This window comes from Lagopus leucura, unplaced genomic scaffold (assembly GCF_019238085.1).
Source record: "Lagopus leucura isolate 7727_CA_CO unplaced genomic scaffold, USGS_WTPT01 Super-Scaffold_100004, whole genome shotgun sequence".
Classification (NCBI taxonomy): domain Eukaryota; kingdom Metazoa; phylum Chordata; class Aves; order Galliformes; family Phasianidae; genus Lagopus; species Lagopus leucura.
The window spans coordinates 45,201,323-45,226,460 of NW_024962264.1; the positions used below are offsets into that span (position 1 = coordinate 45,201,323).

Consider the following 25,138-nt stretch of genomic DNA (forward strand, 5'->3'; position numbering starts at 1 on the left):
TATATATAAAAATACCACTAAGCCTATCAAATCTGGGCATTTACAAACAGTATAAATAGTATAAATTCAAATTTGGATTCTGACAAACTCCTGTATTTCCTGTAGCTTACAAGGGCCAAATTGTTTAATTGTGTTTAGGGGATACAGTGCATATGAGGCGAACTACGAGGATAACCCAACTCAGCCTTCAGATTGCCAAAGAATACTCTAACAACTGTTGCCTTAACTTTCGTCTTAAGTCTTGACATTGATACAGTATCATAACAAAACTAGCTAAGTGGTCATGTAACCTTCTCAAAAGAATATTAAGTGTGAAAGACGTGAGACTAGTAACATTTCTGGAAATATACTGTAAAAATTGGAAACTGGCTTTTCACTGTTAGATAAAACTCACTGAGTACTCTAAGAGTCGTCACTAACATCTGATTTATTAGTTACAAAACACTGATACATCACTTTATAGGATTTCCAGCAGATAATCACCTTTCTATGGTGGGTATGAGGGAAGGTGGAGGACCGCCAGGAGGTGGTGGAAAGCCTGTAATAATTTATTGGAGGAGGGGCAGGGGGAGATGGAAAGGAGAAGAACACAAGAGAACTGAGTTAGGCATTTCAGAGAGCACAGTGCAACAAACTGTTTTTCAGTAACTGTAAACAAGTTTATCTGGTAAAATTGAGAACTGCTTTCCAGATTAACAAAGGCAAGGTGCTAAATATCAGTACTTTAAATCAAACAGTGTATTAATCTTAAAAAACACAGAATTTAGAAGCATAAGAAAATTCTTGAGTAACAACCAATGCTTTATAAACAACAATGACACTTGTTTTCTGTGTAATAGAAAAACAGAATGGAAAGTGAAGGAGGAAGAAAACAACTTCTAAGAAACGAGGTAGGCAAGAGCTTTTTCATAGTTTTCTGCCTTTGTGGACTAAGTCTACATCTATGCACATAGCTTAGTATTTCTCAACTTTCCCTCTGTATTTGACTAAAAAGAACTCAATAAACTGTACATCATTAAGTGTTTACTTTGTAATCAAACGTGGAAAAAAAAAATGTAAGCAACTTTACCTGGTGGTGGTACTGTTATTGGTATACCTAAAATGATAACAAATAAAGTATCAGTTACAGTAACAGTGCTTATCACTTGCAGACCTAAAATCAGACTGAATGGGTGGTTATCTATACATCTAAGATCAGACCGAGCTATCACAACACGCATTATCAAGAGGAGTAACTTATTTTCTATGTTTCCAGATTAAGATCTGATATTAACACCTACCGTTAAGCTTTTATGCAAGCCATGCACAATTCAATCTGGCTTCTTACTTAAATTCCTACTCTTCAGAATCTTATTTAATTAGAAGCAAAAATAGTGTAGAATGAATCTGTCTCAAGATTAGAAATCAATTCATAACCTTAAAATGTTAAGTATCCAGAAGGAAAGTAACGTCCTACAGAACTTATTTGCTTTGATTTATATTCCATAACTAGATGAAAGGAAATGCAATTGGCCCCTGACCCTTAAAGGCTTAGCATGGGAAATACTATGTCAACATGGACAAAATATTCTGGCAACAAGAAGAATTACCGACTTTTCAGTCAATGCTATGCCACTCTGCAATTCATCATTCAGATGCTACTTGAAGGGGAAAAAAATGCTTAGTAATCTATTTTCTTAAAAACATCTGGGAAGTGAGAATCCTTTGATACAAACACATCCAAAAAGTGTTGCAACTCTGCTGGTTTTCTTGCTTGCTTGTTTTGTAGGTATATGCCGAAAAGAAACTTCACTCTAAAGGCAGCAGTAGTTTAACTAGGGCAGTGCCAGTTTTAGTTCACTATGGCAACACTCCTCAAACTCCATAAAACATCCCAGAGATAAAATTACTGTATCAGACTTCTGTGTAAGTGGGTTCTGAACTGAAATGTACAGGAACCAATCAGAACACTTCCAAGGGGCGCTGGACCACATTTGTGATCACAACACACAAAGCCCCCTCATTTGCTTAACTTCTCATACATTTTACACCTTTGACCACTGTGCTTATTAACCTTGCAATTTATTTTCCCTCAAAAACTGAAGTTATGAAGGCCTTACCACTCCTGAACAACAAAAACATTTAGCAGGTTATAAAATCAATTAGTATTAAAACCAAGGTGCTCGTGCTCAGATGCCCAAAAATCAGCCTTTCAATGAGAGCACAATTCCAACTTCTCTGAGGAAACTAAAATGACTTAAAGAAAACAACCACATCTTAAAGCCAAGATACTTTTTCCTGGCATAAATATGCAGATATAAGTGTTTAACTATTAGGCAGTCAGCTTAAATACAATCATTTGAGAATCCACGAAAAATGTATCTCCTACCATACACAGTAATGTGGAAGATTTTGTTTAACTAAACTTCTGTTTTGTCTTAAGGCAACATCAGCAACAGCCTAAACAAGAGGTACAGCTTTTTGCTGATGAGATCATTGATACAGGAGGGAATATTACAGAAAATCCTCTGTAAGTTTTAAAATCAGCCATGAAAATCTTTACAATTTTTGTTCGAACATTAAAATAATAACTTCAATTTAGGCATATGATTTTTTTCACAACACCCCAGACCATCTTCCAGAACTGCTTTTTAAATGTGAATTTAGAAGATATTTGAATATGTTACTGGCAGTTTGAAGTATGTTCCATTTACATGCATTTCAACACATGAATCAGGCAATTACAGAAACAAAACAAAACAAAAAAATCATGAACTTCAAGTAAGGGAAAATTAGCAATCTCTAACACTTCACTCCTTCTATTAAAGCAGTGAAAACATGCTTGAGGTATGAAAACTTACCTGAAGCATCAGACAACTATTTATTTTGAGAAATGAGGAAAAAAAAGACTGCAATACTGAGCCAGCACAGAGACTAAACCTGAGTATCAGCCCAAGAAGCAGATTCAGCATGGATCACGTCCCTAAGATAAACTGCACAGCAGCATCACAAAGATACACCCGGCTGAAACCTACATATTCCTGTTTGTGTCAAAAGCAATCCAAGTAGCATCAATACAGAATTTTACTTAATGTACTCAGAATTGCTTTCAGGACACTACACAAACCTACTAACTCAAGGCTAGTAAATGGTTGCAGAACATCAAGTAGGTTTTGCTGAAGGAAAGCAATGCCACACGCTCTATGATGTAGAGCAAAGTATCAAGTATGGCAATGCTTGACACCATACTCCAAGTTAGCTAACCCATGTAGTAGCCCAGTACGCTGCAATATAGCCTGACCTGGAATAAAAACTTCTTTCACCACACTAAACTAAGACAGATTTTCTTATTCAAATGAAAAAAACATACAGTTACTAGGGAAGCCCTGGTATAAATCAAAGTAGTCAAACTTCCCAAAATTATGCAGCATAATTTTCATACCTGAGTAGCTCTCCTTCTAATCCCACAAATACAGACTGTACTTTAATTACATTCTTAAACTACAGCACATAAAACAACATTTTGACCCATTAAATTCTGTTCAACAGAAGCATCCACTTTCTTCTTTAGATTTAAATTAATCCAACACAGCAGTAAACCAAGAAAACAACAAAAAACCCATCTTTTTGCTACAGACAGTGGTCTCTTAAGAGAATTTGAGAATCTTCTGTGTTTGGCAATTAGAATTCCAGAACTCCTTTCTCAAAAAAGATGTGAATCGCAACAGTGAATGAATTCAGAACAAGAGACCAAACTTCAAAGCAGGATCCTTTTTCAAAGGAGCTTTTAGAGGATGTTTTATATTTGGAATACTTAAATTTCTGGCAAGTAGTCTCAGTTTAATATTGGGTAAGAGTGCGTTTTTTTTCCCTCTCCCTTCACTGAACCTAGGAGGGATGGCAGATTCTATTTTAGGAATAACTTTGAAGATAAAGAGCTGGCAACAGCACAATTAAAATAGAGGCCTGAAGAAACCAAGCCCACAGATCTTAATTGTTATTTTCGAATCCACTGGAAGGCTGTTGAAAGAGACTTTCTGAACAAGTGTTTGTCATAAACCTGTCCTTAAACCAGAAGACAAAAGCCAAACCTGGTTGCTAGATTTGTAGCATGCATGCATTTCTTTCACCTTTAAAAAGCTGGACAGGTGAGGAGTTTCATAAGAATAGCACAGCACACCTATGCAAAAAGTTGGATAAAGATATCAAGTACTAAACTAGAACTGTAACCGAAAGAATAAACCACCTTATATCTTGCAGACATATCTAAGGAAAGAGTAGAACACAAAATTCTGAATTTCTGCATGTACATTTAAATCAGCATGGAATGTGCTGTTTTTAATTCATTATCATCAGCCTCTTATTTTCCAAAGTCTGTGTGGGACTGAATATTTACCTGGAGGAGGAATCAGAGGCGGAGCAGTACTAACAGTTGGAGGGGGTGGGAGGAAAGGAGGTGGTGGAAGGTGAGTAGGTGGAGCTCCTGGAGGGAAAAATGGAGGTGGCTTGGTAAAATTGTCTACTTCAGGATTAGATCGTTCTGAAAGAACCTGTAAAATATCAAACTGCAGTTACAATTGCTACGTAAAAAGCGTAGAAGATAGTTTTCTTTTTTTCCAGTTACTCTATCAGGGAAGCATTATGCACCTAAAAAGCCATATTCAGATAGTTTAAGTTCTACTCCAATCCCTATGTTCAGTGTCCCATACTTGCCGAGTACCTCTGAGAAGAAAGGCCAACAGGGAACAATAAACACTGGATTTTAGAGAGAATATAGGCCATCTGAATATGGCCCTAACATCATCCTTCTTTTATATTTAAAGGGAAATACTTCTTTAAAAAAAACGATCAACATTTAAAGAATGAAAAAAAAAACAAAAACAAACCCAAGATTTTAAATTACTTAAACACTGTGAGAAGTTCAGTTGAAAAACACAATGAAGTGTTTTCAACCTAAGTACCACAAGCCATTTTCATTATTCAAAATCAAACAAGCTGGGATGGAATGCAGCTAGCAAAGCAAACTTGATTCTTCTACACAGTTTAGTCAGGAGAGGATATTGAGGGTTCAACCTTAATGCATTCACTCATTGCCTCAAGATAACCCAAGCCCATAAAGCCTAAAATCATAAAGACAACAAATATAACTTATGGTAAAATAGTACTGCCTTATTTATTTATTTATTTATTTATTTATTTATTTATTAAGTACAATCAACTAATTTCTCCTTAACAACATGTTTTAGAACACTATGTCTTAAACTATGTGTGAAGAAGATTTCACTTGCAGCATAAGTCTGGCCGGAATAGGAAAGGAATACATAGTTGAAGTATTTGTCCTTGTCACATAGTAAAAAAACCTACTATAGACCATCCAGTCTCTTGAACTGTAGGTCTACAATATTCTCATATCCTTTTAGGAAGCATAACTTCCAAAACACTAAACATTTTATCTTTTTATATGTATCAAATAATCCATATCAGTACATTTCAATTGCCACAACTTTCTTCTTGAAAATAAAAGTGCTCTTCTGTTTCTCATTCATACAAATTGGAGTATTTTAATCAGAAGCCAAGGAGAAAGCAAAAATGTTTTTTAATTGAAGATAGTATAAATCTGCAGTATAAAACCTGTATGTTGCTGTTTTCATTAGCACGTCGTCGTCCTTCTACCCTGCTGATAGTGATGGTCTGTCCAATCACATCGATTGCGCCAGATAATCGCCTGCAACACAGGACAAATCAGAATACTGAACAAAATCACTCGTCATCCCTCTCATCTCAGAATATACAGTCTCTATACCAAAAACAAAGTATTTTGAAATTTATTCTTAAAATAAATCTTGCTTCACACTCAAAGGTACGTTAGACCAGTCATTCATACTTTTCAGTTTTCCAAATGCAAAATGTCTCTCCCAAGCAGTCCAAAAACAGCTGCATAGCTAAACACTGTGTTCACCTTAAAGAAGCAGGCAGCAGAAGACGTACCTTAATGTCTCCCTTACTCAGATGGGAAGCAGACTAAGAACATCTACTTTAGAAGTGGTTAGCAATGGATTTTTGGAGAAAGAAAGGAGAAGTGGCATCAACATACATTCTTTCCTTCCTGGTTTTCTGCCAGTCAAAAATCCAGACTATCCATATAATTTGACCACTCTGTTTCATATCCCCTGATAAACATGCATTTGCACAATCTCTTCCGAACCCCCTTGTAATTTTAACCTTGGGATCATACCTTTTTCAGCCTGACAATTGTATTTAATGCCCTACAGACCTTGTGTCAAAAAAATTAAATAATTAAAAAAAAATTCTATTGCCTGGCATCATAGTATTCCTGGTACTTCTGTTACATCTCTTCCCCAGGCTGAACTAATCCTCCCTCTCCTCATCCAAAAGTGAGGAACTTCCATTATTTGGTTCTCCTTTTTGCACTTTTCTACTGTAACCCTTCTGACATGACCAACAGAATCACTGATAGTATACAGATCCCAGAGCACCATGGCTTTATGAAACGTTAGCATTACTCTTCTCATTTTGACACCTACTGATGAAGATAACTACTATTGTATTTGCTTATTTCAGCTGACACTGGAAGTTCAACTGACATTTTGTGAAGTAGCAACAATTAATTCCATGAACTCTTTCCCAACTGTTAACAGGTAATTAGAGTCCATTAATATCTGCACAGATTACTAGGGTTGATTTTCCCAACCCTTTTCCCCCTCCTACTCTTTTTCTCCTACGATTCCTTACAGATTAACAATTTTCCCTAATAGAAACTAAATTAACTTGGAACCACCCATATTGATGAAAAAGGCACAGCCCCCAAAGGACAACATAAATGAGAAGTTTTCCAATTATAACATCCCACTCAAAAAAAAAAAAAAAAAAGTATTTTTTTTTCAGCCTAAATATTGCAATAATCAACACCTGCTTTCCCAATCCGCCTCATCACTCCTGCATAGCATTCCAGCAAAGCTGTACTACATTTGGTTTATATTTTGCTATTAATAACTAAATGGCAAACATGGATGCTATAAAACAATTGCTAAACCAATCAGGTTTTATTACAAGACAAAAGAATTGTAATTTCATTTACAAGTGAAATTTTGTAGAACATGACTTGGTTTCAGTCTTCACAATAGCAGCTCATTTGCTCTCAGAGTTCTATGACTCCTCCATGACTGATACCTTCTCGAATTATCTAAAATCTTACCCATGAAAACTTCGATTTTCTGTAGTTTTAGGCCCTTTTGTATACTAGATGACTCTCTTCTAAAGCAAGAAGTCTCCTCTCAGGGGACCCACTGCTTGGCCCACTGTATTCTACGAGCTTCCATTTGGAAGCAATATACTCAAAATGAAGGCTGTTCCTGTCTTGCATTATTTGCACATGGTCAGCAACCCTTGGAATCAAGGCTGAAAACACACACATAGGACACTCACTCAAGAGTATTGGGCATTATGTACTATGTGCACCAACACCAATACTACAGTATTAATTTTTGCTTGAGAAGCAGTCCAAGTACAACACCATGATATCAAAGGAAGCAAATCTAGACTATCATCAGTTGGTTGCTGGACATTAGTTAATGAAATGAGCAAGGCTTTTGATTAATTTTTTTAGAGTCTGATGTGTATGCCTACACTCTACTTGATCTCATTGGTGTTTAACAATTTTTATTATATGTATATGTATTATGATACCAATGGTTCTTTGCAACAGCCAAAAGATATTACTTCTTTAATGAGGGATAAGTTGTACTCTTAATTTGAAGTTGACAAATTATCTATTTCCAATACTGCAATGCTATTTCGATAGTAAAGCTTGAGATCCTTTGAAAGAAGGTATGTATTCATTTGCAAATGGAGCAGCAGATGACACCTATATCAAAAACAACTTCTTCACTGAAGTAAGAGAACCATCTGACATGTCCAGCATGTAAATGTTGAGGGGCTTTTTAAGAGGGGCAAATTTGAAGCTGGTACATGCAGAAAATTTCAAACCAATCATTATCTGGCTTAATGATAAGAAGTTAAGCAGTTTCTTGCTCAGTGTTGCATGCAAAGAAAGAATGGACTTGGTTCTCCCTTTTTCCCCCTTATACAATCAGGGCACCTGGGATACAGATGCAATTCCAGTGAATACACCCAAACATGAAAAGGCAATCCACACGTGTGGGAAGCATACAGCAGAGTTCACACAAAGTACAGCTTAAAAGGAACATTCCAGCCACTCAGTGAGTGATTTCACTCTAATTTGCAAACAGTTATTTACGAGCTATTCATATATGAATAATTCCCTCCATAGAGACTTAATTCATAAAGCCATCTCAACCTCAGATGGCAAGCAGAGGTTTTACCAGCAAAAAGAAATAGGAAAAGGACAAAACTTTAAAAACACATAATTTCAGAAATCACTTCTCATCTCCATCACATATAACATACACAGTGAACTGGTTTTTGAATTATTACTTTTCAGAATTCAGAAGTGGTCAAACTACTGCATGCCACTTTTATTCACTAGACTGCAGAATTAAGATTTATACTACACTTCACAAATCTGTATTTAGCATGTTCTTGTGTTCCTTTTTATCCTATTCATGCTTTTTATCATCTTCCTCTGCTTGAGGATATTCTCAATTTTTTCTGAGCTCACTTACTGCTGATGGATATAATTAAGATGCAACAGATTTAATAGAAAAGGTAAGATTTTGATTTTATATACAGGTCATTCCTTAAAAATAACTCAGAAATTTTTCATCATTTAGTCATGTAAAGACAGCTCACAAAACAAAAGAAACTCATATTTTTTCAAAGTAAGGACATCACAAATCCATTTTATATAAAAAGTCTATGTGGAGAAAGGCCCAAGCACACAGAACGCTGAGGAATAGCCCATCATATCAACAGGCTAATTTTTCTTGAAGTAAAATCCAACTGCATGTAAAGTACTCTTTACAATAACAAAAAAAAAGAAAAAAAAAAAAAGCATAAAGGGAAGTAAAATAAATGAGAGTTTCTGATAGAACAGTTAGGTGATAGAGAGCTATTCTAAGTATTACTGGGTTGATAAAACACTGGTATTCACATCCAAATAAATTTTCTTTTAATTAAACTTCTACATTTTCTTCTGCTACTAAAGAAATACTATCTTGCAAACCTTGAAAAATGATGTAAGGAAAAGGACTGCTACAAAATGGTACAGAATGGTTAGGACAGTTCTGAAATGTGTCAAATTCTCTCCATGATGTAGAAAACTTCACATTTGGAAGAGATTCCTTCAGTTTTGAACCTTGACTGTGACCACACATAAAATGAATCTTAATTAGCTACTTAAAGTGAACATTCTATTCTATACCACACTTTCACATACATATGATGTGCATTTACTAAACCACTTCCATTATGTTCTAAGTCCTTCTTCAGGGTTACATGATACCTTAACCTACTCAACAGCTCCAAATACCAATGAATCATGACAAGAGATTTAGGTTTAATTCTAAAAAGCTAATAGCTCAGATTAAGATGGCGAGTGACTACTTATAAATTCAAGGAAACCTCCAATGTTCACACACGCAAAAACACTTAATTTTTCTTTGAAATATTTAGAATGCTATTTCAGTGAAGAACTACTTTTTATTAACTGATGGGCAGCTGATACAATTTTGCAAATTGCAGCTTCTGTACTGGTCATGACTAATACTCCTGGTTGACCTTGGAGAATTTTTTTGGGGGGTGGGAGCTCAATTTAAACCACTATCACATCTACCACACTCAAAAACAAACAAAAAAGTATAGCCTTCTATTTGTCCTCTGATTTCCCACTGAAGGGAAGTATGTGCTGCAATATCTATGCAAAAAATTATCCATGAAGCAATGATGCTACAGCCCTGACTAGTAAATAGGGAATTAAAATGCTAAGTAAGGATCATGCCTCGATCCATTTTTTCCTTACTTGAATTTGGGTGACTTGACTCTCCTGTTTTATTCCTGACACTTTCTGATGCCTGAACTGACATTTCTGGAGGCAGTGCTTGTCTCTGACTGAGGAGAGGCATTCTTTCTGGCGAGATAAATTGTCTCTTTCTGTGTCTCTAATCAGCTCTTTGTATTCCTCCTCTAGTTTCCAGCTCCTTACCAATTCCTACACCAATGTGACTGTATCCAGTTGCACCAGTTTTCCCTCTTTCACCAAATACATCAACTAATGCGAAGCCAAAAGACATTTTACTGCTACATGAGAAATGCTTCGAACAATTTCGTAACAATTTGCTATTGCAAATGCCTTCTGGCATAAAGGCAGTTATTTTAAATTACCACAGAGCTGAACTGTTGAAAATATTCTACCTACCAAAAATAAACTCTTCATTGAAGAAAAAAAAAATAATCCAATTCCATAAAACTCCACCTAGCTGTAAAGAAACCAGTAACACAATTTTTATAGAGAATAGTAACTGTATTGTGGAGAATTTGCTGAAGTATATAAATCACATAGTCAAGACATACTCAAGGCAGAGCTAGTTTTAGACTTCTGAGCAGCTCGTGTTCTTTCAAAATCTCTTCCAACCAGATGGTAGAAGTACTTTCTCTACGCAGGAATATATTTTAAGCCAATGTATCCAAACGAGTAGATATTAAAAAAAAACTGTAAAGAATTCAGTATTGCCACTGTAATAATCTATAGTGACAGTACTGAGCTTAAACATATACAAAATTGTCTAACAACTGGAACGCACAAGTGATACAATTGAAAAAAAATAATTTTGTCTCCTCTTGAGCCACTTATTAAAAGTACGTAAATAGATACTAATCTTGAACTTAACAAGTTTGTTGCATACAAACTGTTCTACTTCCCTTGCCAATGACTTAAATCTGCACAAAAACAAAACTCCCATATGAGATCAGTCCACAACTAAAGCATAAGCATGGATTCGTTCTCAGCCAAGTGCCGGGTATCAAACAGCCACAGCTTTCAACTGAGGACAAAACTTATTAAAGCCTGGGGCTGGAGAAGAAACTTTAGTAAGGAAATTATTTCAAAGGAAAAGTAGTAAAATATTCAAATATGAAGAGCCTAAAGCTACCTCACAGGAAGGAGACTGAGTTACAGGAATCCTTTCAGACTTTGAAGTCATTGTTGCCCAATTCAGTTTTGGTTACCTGAAAAGGTGTGTTAGCTAATACTCACCTAAAAACACTACCTACAGACATTTTGTTGGCTCATCTAATTCTACACAAAATGTAGTGTCAGTACATCAACATCTGGATTTTTATATTTCCTCTGTTGCTTGGTCCTGCTGATTTTTCCCCATACCTTCTACTTTCTCTTTTCTGAAGCAACAAGAAGGTAATACAGCATTACAGCAATTCTTGCATAAAGGTGATTGAAAGCAAAAAGTGATTAGCATCGTTCTTCCTATCACTTTAACCTATTACAGAAAAATATTCTGCTTTTCTCTACAAGTGCTCTTGAAACATAGAGAAGTAACAGTACAAAAAAGTTATCTGATCTTGAGTTACAACCATTTAACTGACCTGTTTGTAGGAATTCCTGATTTGAATAAGGCAGGAGGAGATGTGAAATCAGCTTTGGTCGACTGCACTGCCAACTCTTTCTCCAGATTTCCAGTTCTGCCCTGCTGTACCTTCAAAATAACATTTTATCATTAGTTTGTTTTATCATTAGGTTAGTCACAGAAGCATAGTAACCTCAACAGTCACAACACAGCACATAACCAACACAAAAATGAAGTCCAACTTTAAACCGATTTAAACAGAATGACCAGCACAGCACAGCTAATGAAATTCTATATTCTGTAAAGATACATCATTTAAAATATGTAAGAAGGAAAGTGCCAGAGAACCATTTATTAGGAAAAAAATAGTGGTATTATTTATTTTCAAAGTATTTGCTTTGGACATGAACAATAGATTCAACTGATTTTCTTGAAGAGTTTCCTGTACAAACAAAATAATACCTGAACTTTTAAAGAAACAAAATTATTTAAACAAAAATCATAATAACAGAAATATCTTACACATTTAGCACCCAACAATACAAGAAACAGTCTTAACAACACAGAAAAAATTAACCATAAAAGCAATATCCCCTTATTTAACTTGTATATTTAGATATCAGGGATGTAGGTAAGTAACAGTTTCAAAAAACAAAACAAAACAAAACAACAACAATATATGCCAATTACTACATGGATATCTAGCTAGTTTACTCATGGTATAATGTGATATAGGCTCTGTTGTCACAGCTTTTGTATGTAAGTGAAATACCAAGCTTTGGCAGAACCTCACTTTTGATCATAGACAGCTGTGTTCCACATCCAGAAAAATGCACATAAGTATTTAAGATTCCTTAAAAATAGAATTAACTGTAGTATCTACAAATATGAAAATCTTATAATACCAGAGTATGTTGTGTTTAAGTACTTAACTGAAAAATCCATAAGACTTCTAATAATTAATAAGTAATTTGGAAATGTAGGAGACTGTCTTATCAGTTACAGAAGATTCATTCAAACATACCAGGGAAACTACGTGAGATTTTATATTTCAGATGGGCTGAAACAATTATAATTATTAAATAGTTTTGTTATGGATATTCCTTGCAAAATTTACAAGAAACTCTTTCTTCAACTTTTACAACTCAGCTTGTTGTTTGATCACTGGTCTTCCAGAATCTCCAAAGAGATAGAAAAGGGTGAGTTTTGGTTTGGAATACTTTTCTCTCTTCTTTCAGGGCAACAGTTCAAAAGCATTTGACACCATTATCAGTCATCAGCTACAACAGCAAACTGTAACTTCCACTGTCCAGCATTTCCACTATTCCATAGCACTATTATTCAGACAAATGAGGAAAGCAAGCAGCTCCAAGAGCTTCTGATCTGTTCTTGCTAAGATAATGTTAAAATGACTGGAAATCTGATGTAGCCTACGAGGGAAAACCAAAATACCAAAAATACCTGTTGCTACAGATAAGTGCTACAAAATAAAAACAAAAGGAGGCTACAGGAAAAAAAAAAACAAACCACAAAAGCCATAATTTACAAAAGCTTCTCAGCACATCCGTATAAATTCTTTAATCTGCATAAACAAATGCACTACAACTGAAAATACATCATTGCATAAGGAAAAAAAATGGAAATTTGTTAGTACACCAGGCCACTAACTCACATACTTGTAAGGATGACAAACAAAGCAACGCTTTTTAATTAGCATTTTGTGACATATGCAGAAAGTCACTGATGTAAGATGAGAGTTTGAAATAATGGCTGAGTCTTTTCCAGTTGTTCTTCTATCAGTCTGTGTTGGCATGGGTAGCAATACTCAACATAAATGAGAGCAACCAACAGAAGTTTACTAAAATTCACCTTAAAAAGATGGTATCTGCCATCGAGAATCTCTGCACTTGATGTTACTTCCATAGCATTGTCTTCAGCCTAAGTTAAATAACACATTGCCCATTAAGATACCACGCAACTTTTCAACCCATGGGCCACATTCTGAGTGACGGTACAGATGCAATCTGGCTCTAACTAGCTGTGACACTACCCACACAAATTGCCAGAGGAGCAACACAAGAACATTTTAGGTTAAGGACTTAGGTGCAGACTTAACAACAAATCCACTGCCTGGGCAAAACAAGCTTATGACAAACAAGCAGCTTTACAGGGGGAAAAGCATATGGAACACCACAAAAGTTGTACTAATTACCGTAATTTTATTTGTGGCTGAGGTAACTGGTAAAATTTCAAGACCCATTCGTATCCTCTTCTGTTTTTCACAGTATGCTTTCCATGTATCTTCATTGAACCCATAGTTGAAATAATCAGATAGATCAGCCCCTATAAATAGAAAAGCATAAGTTTTTAGGACAGTGCAAAATTTACCTTTTCTTCTTCCTCACTGAACATTTATCTCTATTTACAGCATCAGAATGGATTAGGTACTGATCCAAAGCCACACTACTGAAATGTAAAAAGTCCTACATCTGAAAAGACAGAGACCATGCATGGCTAAAATTATGAGAATGTTAACACTGATACAGAAAGAGTATCTTGCCCACTATCCTGCCTCAAGGATCAACAAATGGTTATCTGCAGAATAACACATTATAATCCCTGTATTTTTGTAACAGGATAAATGTTAAGATTGTCATAATTATTGCTATTTTATAATAATTGTTACTTTTTAAATATCAGTGCCTTTTTGCTGCTACATGTGTGGGATGCAGACTAAGAAACAAGGCACAACCACACACTTTGTGAGACAACAGAAAGGCAACAGGTAATTTATCCACTTTTTTGAGTAGAAAAATGTCTACATGCAGTAAATAGGAATTACTATTAAAATAACCTCCTAAATACCTACGTATTAGTTAACATAAAACAGAACATTACCTGGTTTTCTCCAAGGTTTATCTTCAAAAGAATCTAGATCTACTTCCAGAAGTGGTACACCATTAATATTCCCTGGTGCATCTAAATCCACCCCTTTAACTTTTACACCTGCTAAGAAAAGTTAGAAAAACTGAGCGTTTTCTCTCTGCTAAGAAGAGTTTTAATAGTTGTAACACACTTAAGATAAAAAAAACCAAAACAGATCTTTTCCAATCAAGAACTTTTGGAAAATCCATCCAAAACAGTGATATGCTTTTAGAACCTCCAATGTCCCTTGTGCATCAAAATCACTCTCCATGTAAAGGTATATGGACAAAAATATTTCAACAAGAAAACATGAATGAAACAGATGACTATACAAACAACCCACTCATTAATAACCCATTCAAAATGAATTTTAAGCACAGAAAGACTTACTGTAGTCCCACAATTAGAACTGATCAGATACTCCTAACCTCTAAATCAACTTTTGCATACTTCTATAAATGTATTCCATAACTTAACTTTATGAATTCATGAATCTTTGTTTTACAGTACCAGGAATATCTGTAACTCCCCTTGTTATTCGTTTTCCAAGTAGCTTATTGAAACTAGGCAATTTAGAAATGAAATACAAAAAGCATCATGACATTCTTCCATATGGCAATTTTGATAACTTAATAACACGCCATTAATCACTGATGACACCCAAATTAAATTTTCAGGAGACAAAGACAACAGAATTATCTTCTATAACTACATACACCTTAAATGATGGCAGCACACGCCCTGTTTAAGATCACTTGATTAAAACTAAATATTAAAAAAAGAATTAAAATTGCTCACTCTACAAACATTGCTACTCAAGACAGAAAGTGGCACGTCCATGGACCAAGGTCTAGATGCAACCACAATTTAAGACACTAGTAATTCCACATTTTTCTAATGAATTGTCATTAGACTGGAAGTTTTTGCAAGAACTCTCTGACTGAAAATACAGACTAAAGAAGCACACACAAACAGGCTATGCACTGTTACAAAAGTCTCTGCAATTTCAATAAAACTACTGACTAAACTTTCTTACCAGAAGATCCATAAACACGTCCTCCTGTCTTAATATTGAGGTTCACAGGTGCTGCTCCATAACTTAAAGAAATTAACAAAAGTGAGTTAGACAGAGAAAACTCTAAAACGGAAGAAAACACAAAACAACAGTTAGCTAGATCCAGAAACAGACTGGACCCAGGCTCAATCGCCATCCTGAATCTCTAGCTTTCCAAGCTGGCAACTGTAAAAATAGAGAGATCATCCTAGGAGCAAGAGAGAGTACCTTTCTATGCTCAGTAGCAACTCCTCCAACTAATAAACAGTTGTGAAGCAAGTTCCAGTCACTCTTCCTGAGTTGAAAGGTTAAACACCTTGATAGAAAGAAAAATGAACAGGACCAGAAGGAGAGAAAAAAGGAAAAGCGAAATTCATTTAGGGATATAGAAGACACTCTGGGGATTAGGGCAAAAGCAAAATAAAAGGAGAGGATTTAGACATCCTTTTGCTGCTTTTATTATTATTCCATTTAATCTGTATAGAAATGGAAAATACAAGCATTTCTTTGAAATGACTGACAGGCTGTTTCAGTGTGCTTTTAGCAATTAGCTATCCTTGTCACCAACAGAAAAATACGTGCTATTTCATTTTCTAAAATACCTGAGAGCTTTATCATAAAAATGCAGTCTGACATTCAGACAATGAATTGATCTAGTAGCTTTATGAATTACAATATTGTTCATTTGGAATATTAAGAGTTAGCTTTCACTACCACTTGTGTGCAAAGCAGCTTATACTCATAGGTGGTATCAACCAATAAACATATTAAGTAGAAGAGAGTGTATAGTTTCAAGTAGTGGTTCCATGACATTTCTTCATACAAGTTCATGCAGCAGAGTAGAAAACTGACTAAGAGCATTTATGCTTATCTCCTATGCTATAATTTGTGCATGACTTTCTCAAATCTTTCTTTTTTTCCACTCTTCAAAACAGTGATAGACAACTATAAGAAAAAAAGGTTAAGTGTATGAAGGAAATTCCTATAATAAAGTTAAAACGAACAACAATGCTGAGCTTGGTTTAGAAGATTGCCCTTCCATGAACTTTCCACTCAATTTGTCCAGAAGTGATTTTACACAGAACATTTATTTAAAAATATAAAACTTTCTACTCAAATTAGATTTAGGAGCATTTGCTTATTATTTTTGCATTCATCGAAAGAGCATCAGTAAATGCACTAATATAAACCTAGTTTGCTTTAGTGCCACAAAATTTGAGGTCACTGTCTATACCACAAACATACTGCAATTTATTGAAAACAGATGAAGTACTGAAAGAATTGCTATTTTTGACGTTGCTTTGATTTGCATAGTTACTTTAGGATATAAACTACTGAAAGTTTAAAAATATTTTGTGTAAAAAATGAACGAATTCTAAAGTTAAGGATATAACAGAATACATGAGTCAGACCTACTTGCATACCTATTGGAATCCTAACTTTAAAAAAAAAAAAAAAAAAAAAGACAAACTAATAACTTTTAACGAGTGTAAGAATGTTAGAATTGCCAAGACAAACAAAGTGTGGAACTTCCCTCAGAAAACCTCTATGTAACAAAAAACACCGTTTCATTATTTTGGGTAAAATTAAAACTTCTCAAAAGCATTCAAACCCCTTATGAGCAGAAAAAGAGGAACATGAGGCAACAGCAGTTGCAAAAAAAAAAAAAGTTATTGCATGGTACAAATCTCTAACCCACGATCATGAGAAAGCATCTCCAGAGATCGGCTGCTGCATCCTAAAATACATTAAAATTTTTTGAAAGGAACAGTAGGAATTGAAACTACAGAGTTCTTATTTGAAGTGTTTCCATGAGAAATAAGGCCCAGGACAAATGTTTCTAATGTCCTCTGTGCCTACCACTCCATCATTCACAGCAAAAATAAAAACGTCACAAATATGAGCCTGAAAACACTATGTAATATAGCTCTTCCGTAACACAGAACAGCTCTTTAGTTTATAAACATTCAGTGCAATTATTTCTTGAAATCTGAAAAAAAAACCCCCAAACACAATCTCATAAAATGGCTTTTCCTTTGTGACATTTCATTGATTTCATTTTTTTTTTTTTTCAAATTCATTGTATTACTACAAACATTTTATTAAAGAAGTAAAAACAAATTGAGGCTACCGATGCATACAATCTGACAGGTATTAAAGCTTCAATTAATAACTAAATATAATCTTGAAACTTTCTCCCAGTTAGTATTTCCAAATAACTTACCTAAACTGTGGAGCTCCTGTTTTAATATCTCCTATGGTGACTTGAACATCATCTTCATCGTCATCGCTATCACTATCACTGTCATCCTCAGCCTCAGTAACCTTCTACAAAAGAAAAGGTCACAACCTACAGTGAAAAAATAATCCAAACAGAAGTACCCACCCTGGAAATCTTTAACAAAAGAAAATTCTGTTTCCCAGATGTCAGAACTGAGTAGCGATAACTGAGAAGTTATGTTCTTCAGTTTCAATGTTATCAATTTTGGAATAATATTGGAAATACCTGGATCAAAATAGAGAAGTATTTTCAGTATCAAGCTTCTATTTCTGAAACATGACATTCCCTAATTAAGCATAAAACAGTTATCACTATCTAGTATTTTCTTCCCCCTCCCTACCTCATATACACAGAATTTCAACAACCATTTTTCAACCACACGGTCCCCTGCAGATGGTCATATATTGAATAACTCTGTAACTTGTACAACTTAACCACTTTTCCAGGTAATTTATAACCACACTGAGCAGCACAGGCTATGTACAACACTCTAGAGGATCACCAGTGGAGGTGATCTTCCATCATCACCATGAAAATGGAACCTTTACTTCTGCACTGTTTCTCTCTTCTACACATCAATTATCCATGCTGTTCCTCTGCTTTCTAAATATCCTTTAATGAAGACCTTCTTCCAAACTTTTGTGATCAACCAGTCTATCCCTCTCTGTATACTTGCTGAATCCTACAGCAAGCTGCTAAACATACCGAAAACAAGCCTGCAGCTATTCAAGTGCAGTCTAGCTCCAGTCCTTATCTACCCTGCCTGGCACATAAATTAGACCAAAACAAGCAGCTGCATGGAAGATAAGAAGTTGAAGTGCAGTTCGTTCTTGCTCTACAACATTAACATAATGTACTTAAAAACTAAGAGTCAAATCAAGGCAGAAAGACCCTCAATTGTTTTAATCAAAATAGATCTTCTGCAAATGACAGCTGATGACAGAATACAGTCTTTCAACGACCCACTGTCAAGAGAAATAAGTTCACCAATTTCTTCACAGAAAAGCCATAAGCCATTCCCATTCACAGTAAACTGAGGCCTTTTATCAATATTGCAACTGTAAACTTCATTTCTTGGTCCTTTTCTTCATCACAGTAATGACAAAAATCTAAGACAGACTAACTCATTTGATTTTAATCCCAGGTATTTATACAAACTGGGGGAAGATCTCCTTGAGAGCAGCCCGGTAGAAAAGGACTTGGGGGTCCTGGTGGACAAGAAGCTGGACATGAACCAGCAGTGTGTGCTTGCAGCCCAGAAGGCCAACTGTGTTCTGGGCTGCATTAAAAAAGGGGTGGCCAGCAGGGAGAGAGTGGTGATTGCCCCCCTCTACTCAGCTCTTGTGGGGCTCCATCTGGAGTACTGTGTCCAGGCCTGGGACCCCCAGTAAGGACATGGAGCTCTTGAAGCGAGTCCAGAGGAGGGACACTAAGATGATCAGAGGGCTGGAGCACCCTCCTGTAAAGAAAGGTTGAAGGAACTGGGCTTGTTCAGCTTTGGAGAAGAGAAGGCTCTAGGAGACCTCATTGTGGCCTTTCAGTACTTGAACAGAGCATATAAACAGGAGGGGGAACGGATCTTTACAAGGGTGGATAGTGATAAAACAAGGGGGAATGGTTTTAAACTGAGACAGGGGAGGTTCAGGTTAGATATTAGGAGGAAGTTTTTCCACCCAGAGGGTGATGACACAGTGGAACAGGTTGCTCAAGGAGGTTGTGGATGCCCCATCCCTGGAGGCATTCAAGGCCAGGCTGGATGTGGCTCTGGGCAGCCTGGTCTGGTGGTTGGCAGCCCTGCACATAGCAGGGGGATTTAAACTAGATGATCATTATGGTCTTTCCCAACCCGGTTCATTCTGATAAATTACAATTAGTCAATAAACCAAAACAAATTAAAGCAGTATTTCAAAAGCACATTTAAAAGTACCGTTTTCACAATGCCATTTTCTGCAGCCTCCTCTTCGTTTCCAGGTGGGGGTGGAGCACTTAAGCAAAAACAAATAGGGAAAAATGAAACTAGTTATTTAGGCACTTATTATCCCACACGCCAGCTAATGCTGAAAAAAAGCACTGATATATCATTCCAGAGAGCAGAAACAGTTTGACTTATCTTGTACATTAATTTGAAATAAAATAATTTGAAAAAAAAAAAAGTCTCAAAGAAAACAACTTTATTTTAGCAGAATAGTATCTAGATATCAGAAATCATACTAACTGGATGTTTGTAGAACGCTTGGAAGTAATAAGGCATTCACTATACCTGTATCCTCTTTTGAAATCAAAGTAAAAAATTTCATAACACGTGAAGGGAGAATAAGAGTTTCGCATTTTTTCCCCCTTACTGCAGATTGACACTTTTCAAAGATATTGTGGCATTTAAATAGCCACAGGTAAAGTACTGCTGAATGAAAATTCCCACATCTACACTGTGAAACCAACCAGGTGACCAGATCACTACAATCCAAGAATTAATCGTATTATAGGTGTAGAGTGAAAACTGTAAGAAGTTTACAGTTTTCTCTTTAGATTCATCTGAATGACCAGCACCTTCAAACTCACGCAAATGAGTTGTCTCACTATACTCTTACCTACTACTCTAACAGCTGTATTTTAATTTCAACGGTTCTGCTACCTGTTCAAATGTTGCATCACAAACAGGAGTGTTGGCAGGTAGCAATTTAGAAACAATACTATTTCACTGATGTCATGGTTTTGTGATTTTTGGCTTTCGGTATTCCACATCATAACATCATGTGGGGCACTGGGACTTTGTCAATGCTCAAGTCCTGGGTACCTGCCCAGAAGAGAAGAACTACATTCCCCAGGGGACTTTGCAGTCAGGGAGAGGAGGTTTAACTCCTGGCAAGGTCACCTGATGTGCTCTTTCTCGCCTGCCCTTCGTCGTGGGCGCTGCTCCCGTCTCCCTGCTGCTCAACTGCACTGCGCATCTCACCTCAGCGTTGTGGTGAAGCCTATCCACCTTTCAGACATTCTCTCTCTCATTATATTTGATTTATTAGCTTCAATTCCGATTATACTGTATTATAGTGTGTTATCTTGCTTCCAATAATATACTTAGTAAATTAGTTTGTTTCTCCTCAGATCATTGCCGCTGTTTTTAATTATTTTTGGGGTCCCCCGTTTCCTTTTTCCAGAGGCGTGGATCTGCAGATCCCTCCGCCCCGCTCGTCACGGAACCGGGCCAAACCAGCCCGTAAACCACTGACAACTGAAAAAATATTTTTTGGATTCTGCAACGGTGCAAACAACTGTCTAACTTTACAGAATAGAAACTAGAAGGAGTGAACAATTTCAATCTCACCATCTGTTCACAAAACACCCACCAGTGAGTCCTGCACCAAAACCCAACACAGTGCAGGCCTGGCTCTGAGATTCAATCTTGACCATTTAACTTCACGACCCAGTAAAATGATATAACATCTACAGAATCTGAATAAAACCTCACTGGTAAGAATGCCAAAACTGAAAGGTGAGGGACCAAAACTTTAACAGCCAAGACAAGACCCAACTGACCAGAATCTAGAATAAAACACCACTGAAGATCATTTTGCTTGCCATAAATTAATTTTCTTAATCAACAATCCCTAATCCAAAAAGAAAAGATAACCAAACGCAAAGAATCAATTGATATGGAATAGGTTCCAAGTAGAAGCAAATAAATAATTCTGGGATAGATACGGTCTAGGGCAAATACAATGGAGGTAAACAAACAGATAACAACTCTTATTTCTTATACAACAGTAATCAATGGGGATCAAACAACTGTATCTACTAACAGCTTCAAAACTGTACAGCATACAGTCTGTTAGTGCAAGGCATTACTGCTGTAAGGTAAGTGCTTGTCAAAATTTTCCCAAAAACAAGCAACTGAGCAAGCTTGTGGACACAAAGTCCACCAAGGATTACTAAACTGAACAGTTCTCTATTCTGAAAAATCTCTGCAGCCTGCAGGAGGCATTTATGGAAACAATAATGCACATGATCTTGTACCAGCTTCCCCTTTATTTATCTAATTTTAACTTGACAATCAATAATTTCCATCGTTTATCAACTGTGAAATGGACAAATTCAGTGTGAAATACTAACTCCACTTCAGTGGGCTACCAACTGCTGCCAACCTAGACAAATTCAAGGGAACAACTCTGTGCTTTCACTCACACAATTCCTCATAAATCATGTGGGCTTCCAAATTTTTCTCTAGCTTTCTTTTGAAGACTTGCCTATCAATCAAAAAACGTGTTACAGAACTGGCACATCTAATTGGATGGTAATCTCACTGCTTCCTTGTATTCCTGTTTGTCATTACACTGAAACCTTTTTGGAGCAGACTGGTTGCATTTTATTCTGAATCATTTAGAAATGTGCAACGATAACAAAACGAAAAGATTTGCTAACATTTTGCAAAGAATATGGAAATCCACACAAGTGAAGCTTTCATATTCAAACATCCCAGTTTCCCAGGTAAAGCATTCTATGCCACGTCATTCTAGCAGGGAAACACTGACTATGCTCAGGGAATTTTCAAACGCTCACCAGTGTGAGCATTCAGGTATTACAGAGCAGCAGCTGGGAATACAAATTCTATGGATACAATTCATGTATAGCCACACTGCAGGACTCGCAGCAGCCAACAGACTCACCTAGTTTTTTCTTCTTCTGGTCTCTCTGCTTCATTTTCATCTGCAGGAAAAGAGATGCACAGCAGACATGAATAAACCTCCTAAATTACACCTGCTGCCAGAGAACTCTGCAGTTTGCCATCCTGCAACCCAAAACCTTTTCACAACATTACGCAAGCAGCAGAACAGAACCCCGAGCCCTGCACTGCTCCATACTGACAGCTCCACCACGGCGTCAGGGTTTAGTTTCTGGGCTTTATGAGCGTCCCAACACAAAGTCCTTGAAGCTGCAAACAAAGTTACAGAGTTCGGGCCTGCTCAGCACGTGACGCCGGGCCCCGCCGGGGCACCGGGCTGTGCGAGGGGAGGCCGGGCCCCGGGTGCGAGGGGCCGGGAAGCACGCGGCGAGGCCCAGCACGGCCCAGCCTGCGGCACGCGGGGTCGGAAGGCCTCGGGGCCGGGATCCGCCGGGGGAGGCGGCCCCGGAGCCGCCACAACGTCGACGAGGAGGGGGCCGCGCGACTCGTGGCGGCGGAGGGCCGGCCCAGAGGAGGGGACTGAAGGGCCGCGGGGGTGGCGGGCCGCGAGGACCCTTTAAACGGACGGAGGGTGGAAGCGGGCCGCGCCCAGCGGCCCGGCGAGGTGAGGCGGAGCACGCCGCGGCCTACCGCGCCGGGACCCGTCGAGGCAGCGGGGCAGAGCCGGGCCGGCGCCGGGCTGCGGGAGGGGGGCCGGGGGTCTGGGGTGCGCGTACCGCCGTAGAGCCACTCCTCCTCCTCGTCGCCGGCGGCCCCGCCGAGGTCCGCCGACAGCCGCTCCACCTCGCCGGTAGACATGGCCGCCTCCCGCGGGACGCCGGCTCCCGGGCCGGGCTCTGCGGCCTCTTCCCGGCTCGGCGGCCCCACCTCTCCGGGCCTCCGCGGGTACCCTGGGCGGCAAAGGGCAGCGCGAGCACCGCCAGGCCCTGCCCCGCCGACCCGCTCTCGGAGGAACCGCCGCCGCCCGCTCGGCGCTTCCCCTCCCCCGCCGAGTGAGTGACACGCACAGGAAGCGGGCCCGGCCCGGCCCCGCGGCGCCCTGGGCACGGGCATGCGGGGGGCGGCCCAGCGGCGCCCGGCCGCGCGGGGTCGGGACGGGGCGGGCTCGGCACCCAGGCCGGGGACTGCGGTCCAAACCGTGCCCGGCCGCTCCCCTCCGGTCCCCAACTCACCTGGGCTCTGCCGGCCCGACGGCCGCCCTCCGTGCCCCGGGCTGCCCTTCGCTTCTCGGTGTCCGTGCGCCTCCGCATCGCCGGATGCCCGGCTGTTCCACCGGCACGCGGCGTGCCGTCTTCTTCGAGAACGTCGGCAGAAGGACTTGGCCGAGCATCCGTGCAGCCCCGCATCCCGCTTCTACTGGTGGCTGATGGCAGCTGCCAGGGGGAGCGTAACCGCAGGATAAACGCAGCGCTGCCTGTGCTGTGCGCTGCCCCGGCGCTCGGCTCGGGGGCTCTCGGCTGGAGGCAGTGCTTTAGGCTTAGCAGCGGGAAGCAGTGAGTCTTTTTTTATTGATGTTCTTGCTTCTCAGCTGGGAATGTTGCTTAACGACGGCAAGATTCCTTATAAAATTTAAGTACCGACATCTGTGAAAACAAGTTTTGACCACTTGTGTGCACACACGGAGCATTCACCACCTTGAGATGGCTGTGAAGACTGGGGAAAAAAAAAGTCCTTTTCACAGCGGGACAGCCTGTGAAAAATAGAAGAGAGGGTTCAACTGTGTCACAGCTGAGGGTGGGGCAGCCTTGTCTTCAAATTGACTGCACTGAGACAACAGAAACGTTTGGAAGTTGTGTACAGGTCATGTAGTATATGGTGTAATTGGATAGATTTTTATCACAAATTATTTGTTCCAAATACAGATAGCAGTGGAGTCCACAGAGATGTTTTGGGGGGGAAAAAGAAAATCTAGACACTTTTTTTTTTTTTTATCATAAAACAGATTTGTATTGAACAGTACCTCTTCCTGGACATCAGTATTATTCTGTTTTCATTCCTGTTTTGTTTAGCTGGCCATTTAACATCTGCTGTTGATCCTGTGATAAAGGAAGCAGGTAGAACTCTTTGTATTTTTGTTCCTTTGATTATGCAGATTGGAACATAAAAGGAAAACACTTTTGTGGAAAACATCAAAGAGAAATCTCGTTTAAAAAACAAAACAAAAAAAATAGCTCCTCAATACAGTATTACTCATAGGAGGTCTTTAAATGGACATCACATGGAGCTATTTGTCAAGCAAAGACCTGTCTGAAAAAGTTATCCTAAGCTGCTTGACCAGTGGAAGCTGCATTACAAGATCAAGTTCTGACAACTGCTGCTAGCCCCCCTCCACTTCCAGGAATTTCTCTGACCACCTGCAGCTATAGTTGAACAAAGGGTATCTCTGCCCATTTCCTGCCTTGCTTCTAAGGACAAAGTGCCAGGCTAGATGTCTTTCTAACTTCCGCCCTGTGTGGTAAAACATCATCAGTCCCAGACTTTGGAAGGAACCTTGCTGTTTCTCCTTACTGCTGCATGGAATAGCAGCAGTTAGGGCCTAAAACAAGGCTTCTCCCAAGGACCTGCATAATTTGAGGACAGTTTGAGGATGGAATGAAACCCCTGTGAGCTGCACAAACATCTTGACTCACTGGTTACATACCAGAAACTCATAACATGACTTCAAGTTCCCAAGAAGACATTAAAACAGATTTATTTTTTCT

General features: G+C 38.5%; 1 protein-coding gene across 5 annotated transcripts in view; it reads right to left on the bottom strand.

The window, feature by feature from the left end:
- Positions 1 to 23,269, bottom strand: part of FIP1L1 (factor interacting with PAPOLA and CPSF1) — a 37,038-nt gene extending 13,769 nt beyond the window's left edge. For 2 of the 5 annotated variants that reach the window (XM_042870436.1, XM_042870434.1), the window contains exons 1-13: positions 23,153 to 23,269; positions 22,420 to 22,459; positions 19,686 to 19,743; positions 17,702 to 17,805; positions 15,460 to 15,521; positions 14,397 to 14,507; positions 13,711 to 13,841; positions 13,368 to 13,436; positions 11,518 to 11,627; positions 5,611 to 5,704; positions 4,376 to 4,529; positions 1,070 to 1,096; positions 484 to 538 (exon numbers count right to left, since the gene is read on the bottom strand). In XM_042870436.1, coding sequence (XP_042726370.1) covers positions 484 to 538; positions 1,070 to 1,096; positions 4,376 to 4,529; positions 5,611 to 5,704; positions 11,518 to 11,627; positions 13,368 to 13,436; positions 13,711 to 13,841; positions 14,397 to 14,507; positions 15,460 to 15,521; positions 17,702 to 17,805; positions 19,686 to 19,743; positions 22,420 to 22,459; positions 23,153 to 23,234 — 1,097 coding nt within the window. In that variant the 5' untranslated portion in view covers positions 23,235 to 23,269. The remainder of the gene's footprint in view (positions 1 to 483; positions 539 to 1,069; positions 1,097 to 4,375; positions 4,530 to 5,610; positions 5,705 to 11,517; positions 11,628 to 13,367; positions 13,437 to 13,710; positions 13,842 to 14,396; positions 14,508 to 15,459; positions 15,522 to 17,701; positions 17,806 to 19,685; positions 19,744 to 22,419; positions 22,460 to 23,152) is intronic. The other 3 variants (XM_042870435.1, XM_042870438.1, XM_042870437.1) reach the window with 3 other exon arrangements.
- Positions 23,270 to 25,138: the final 1,869 nt, after the last annotated feature.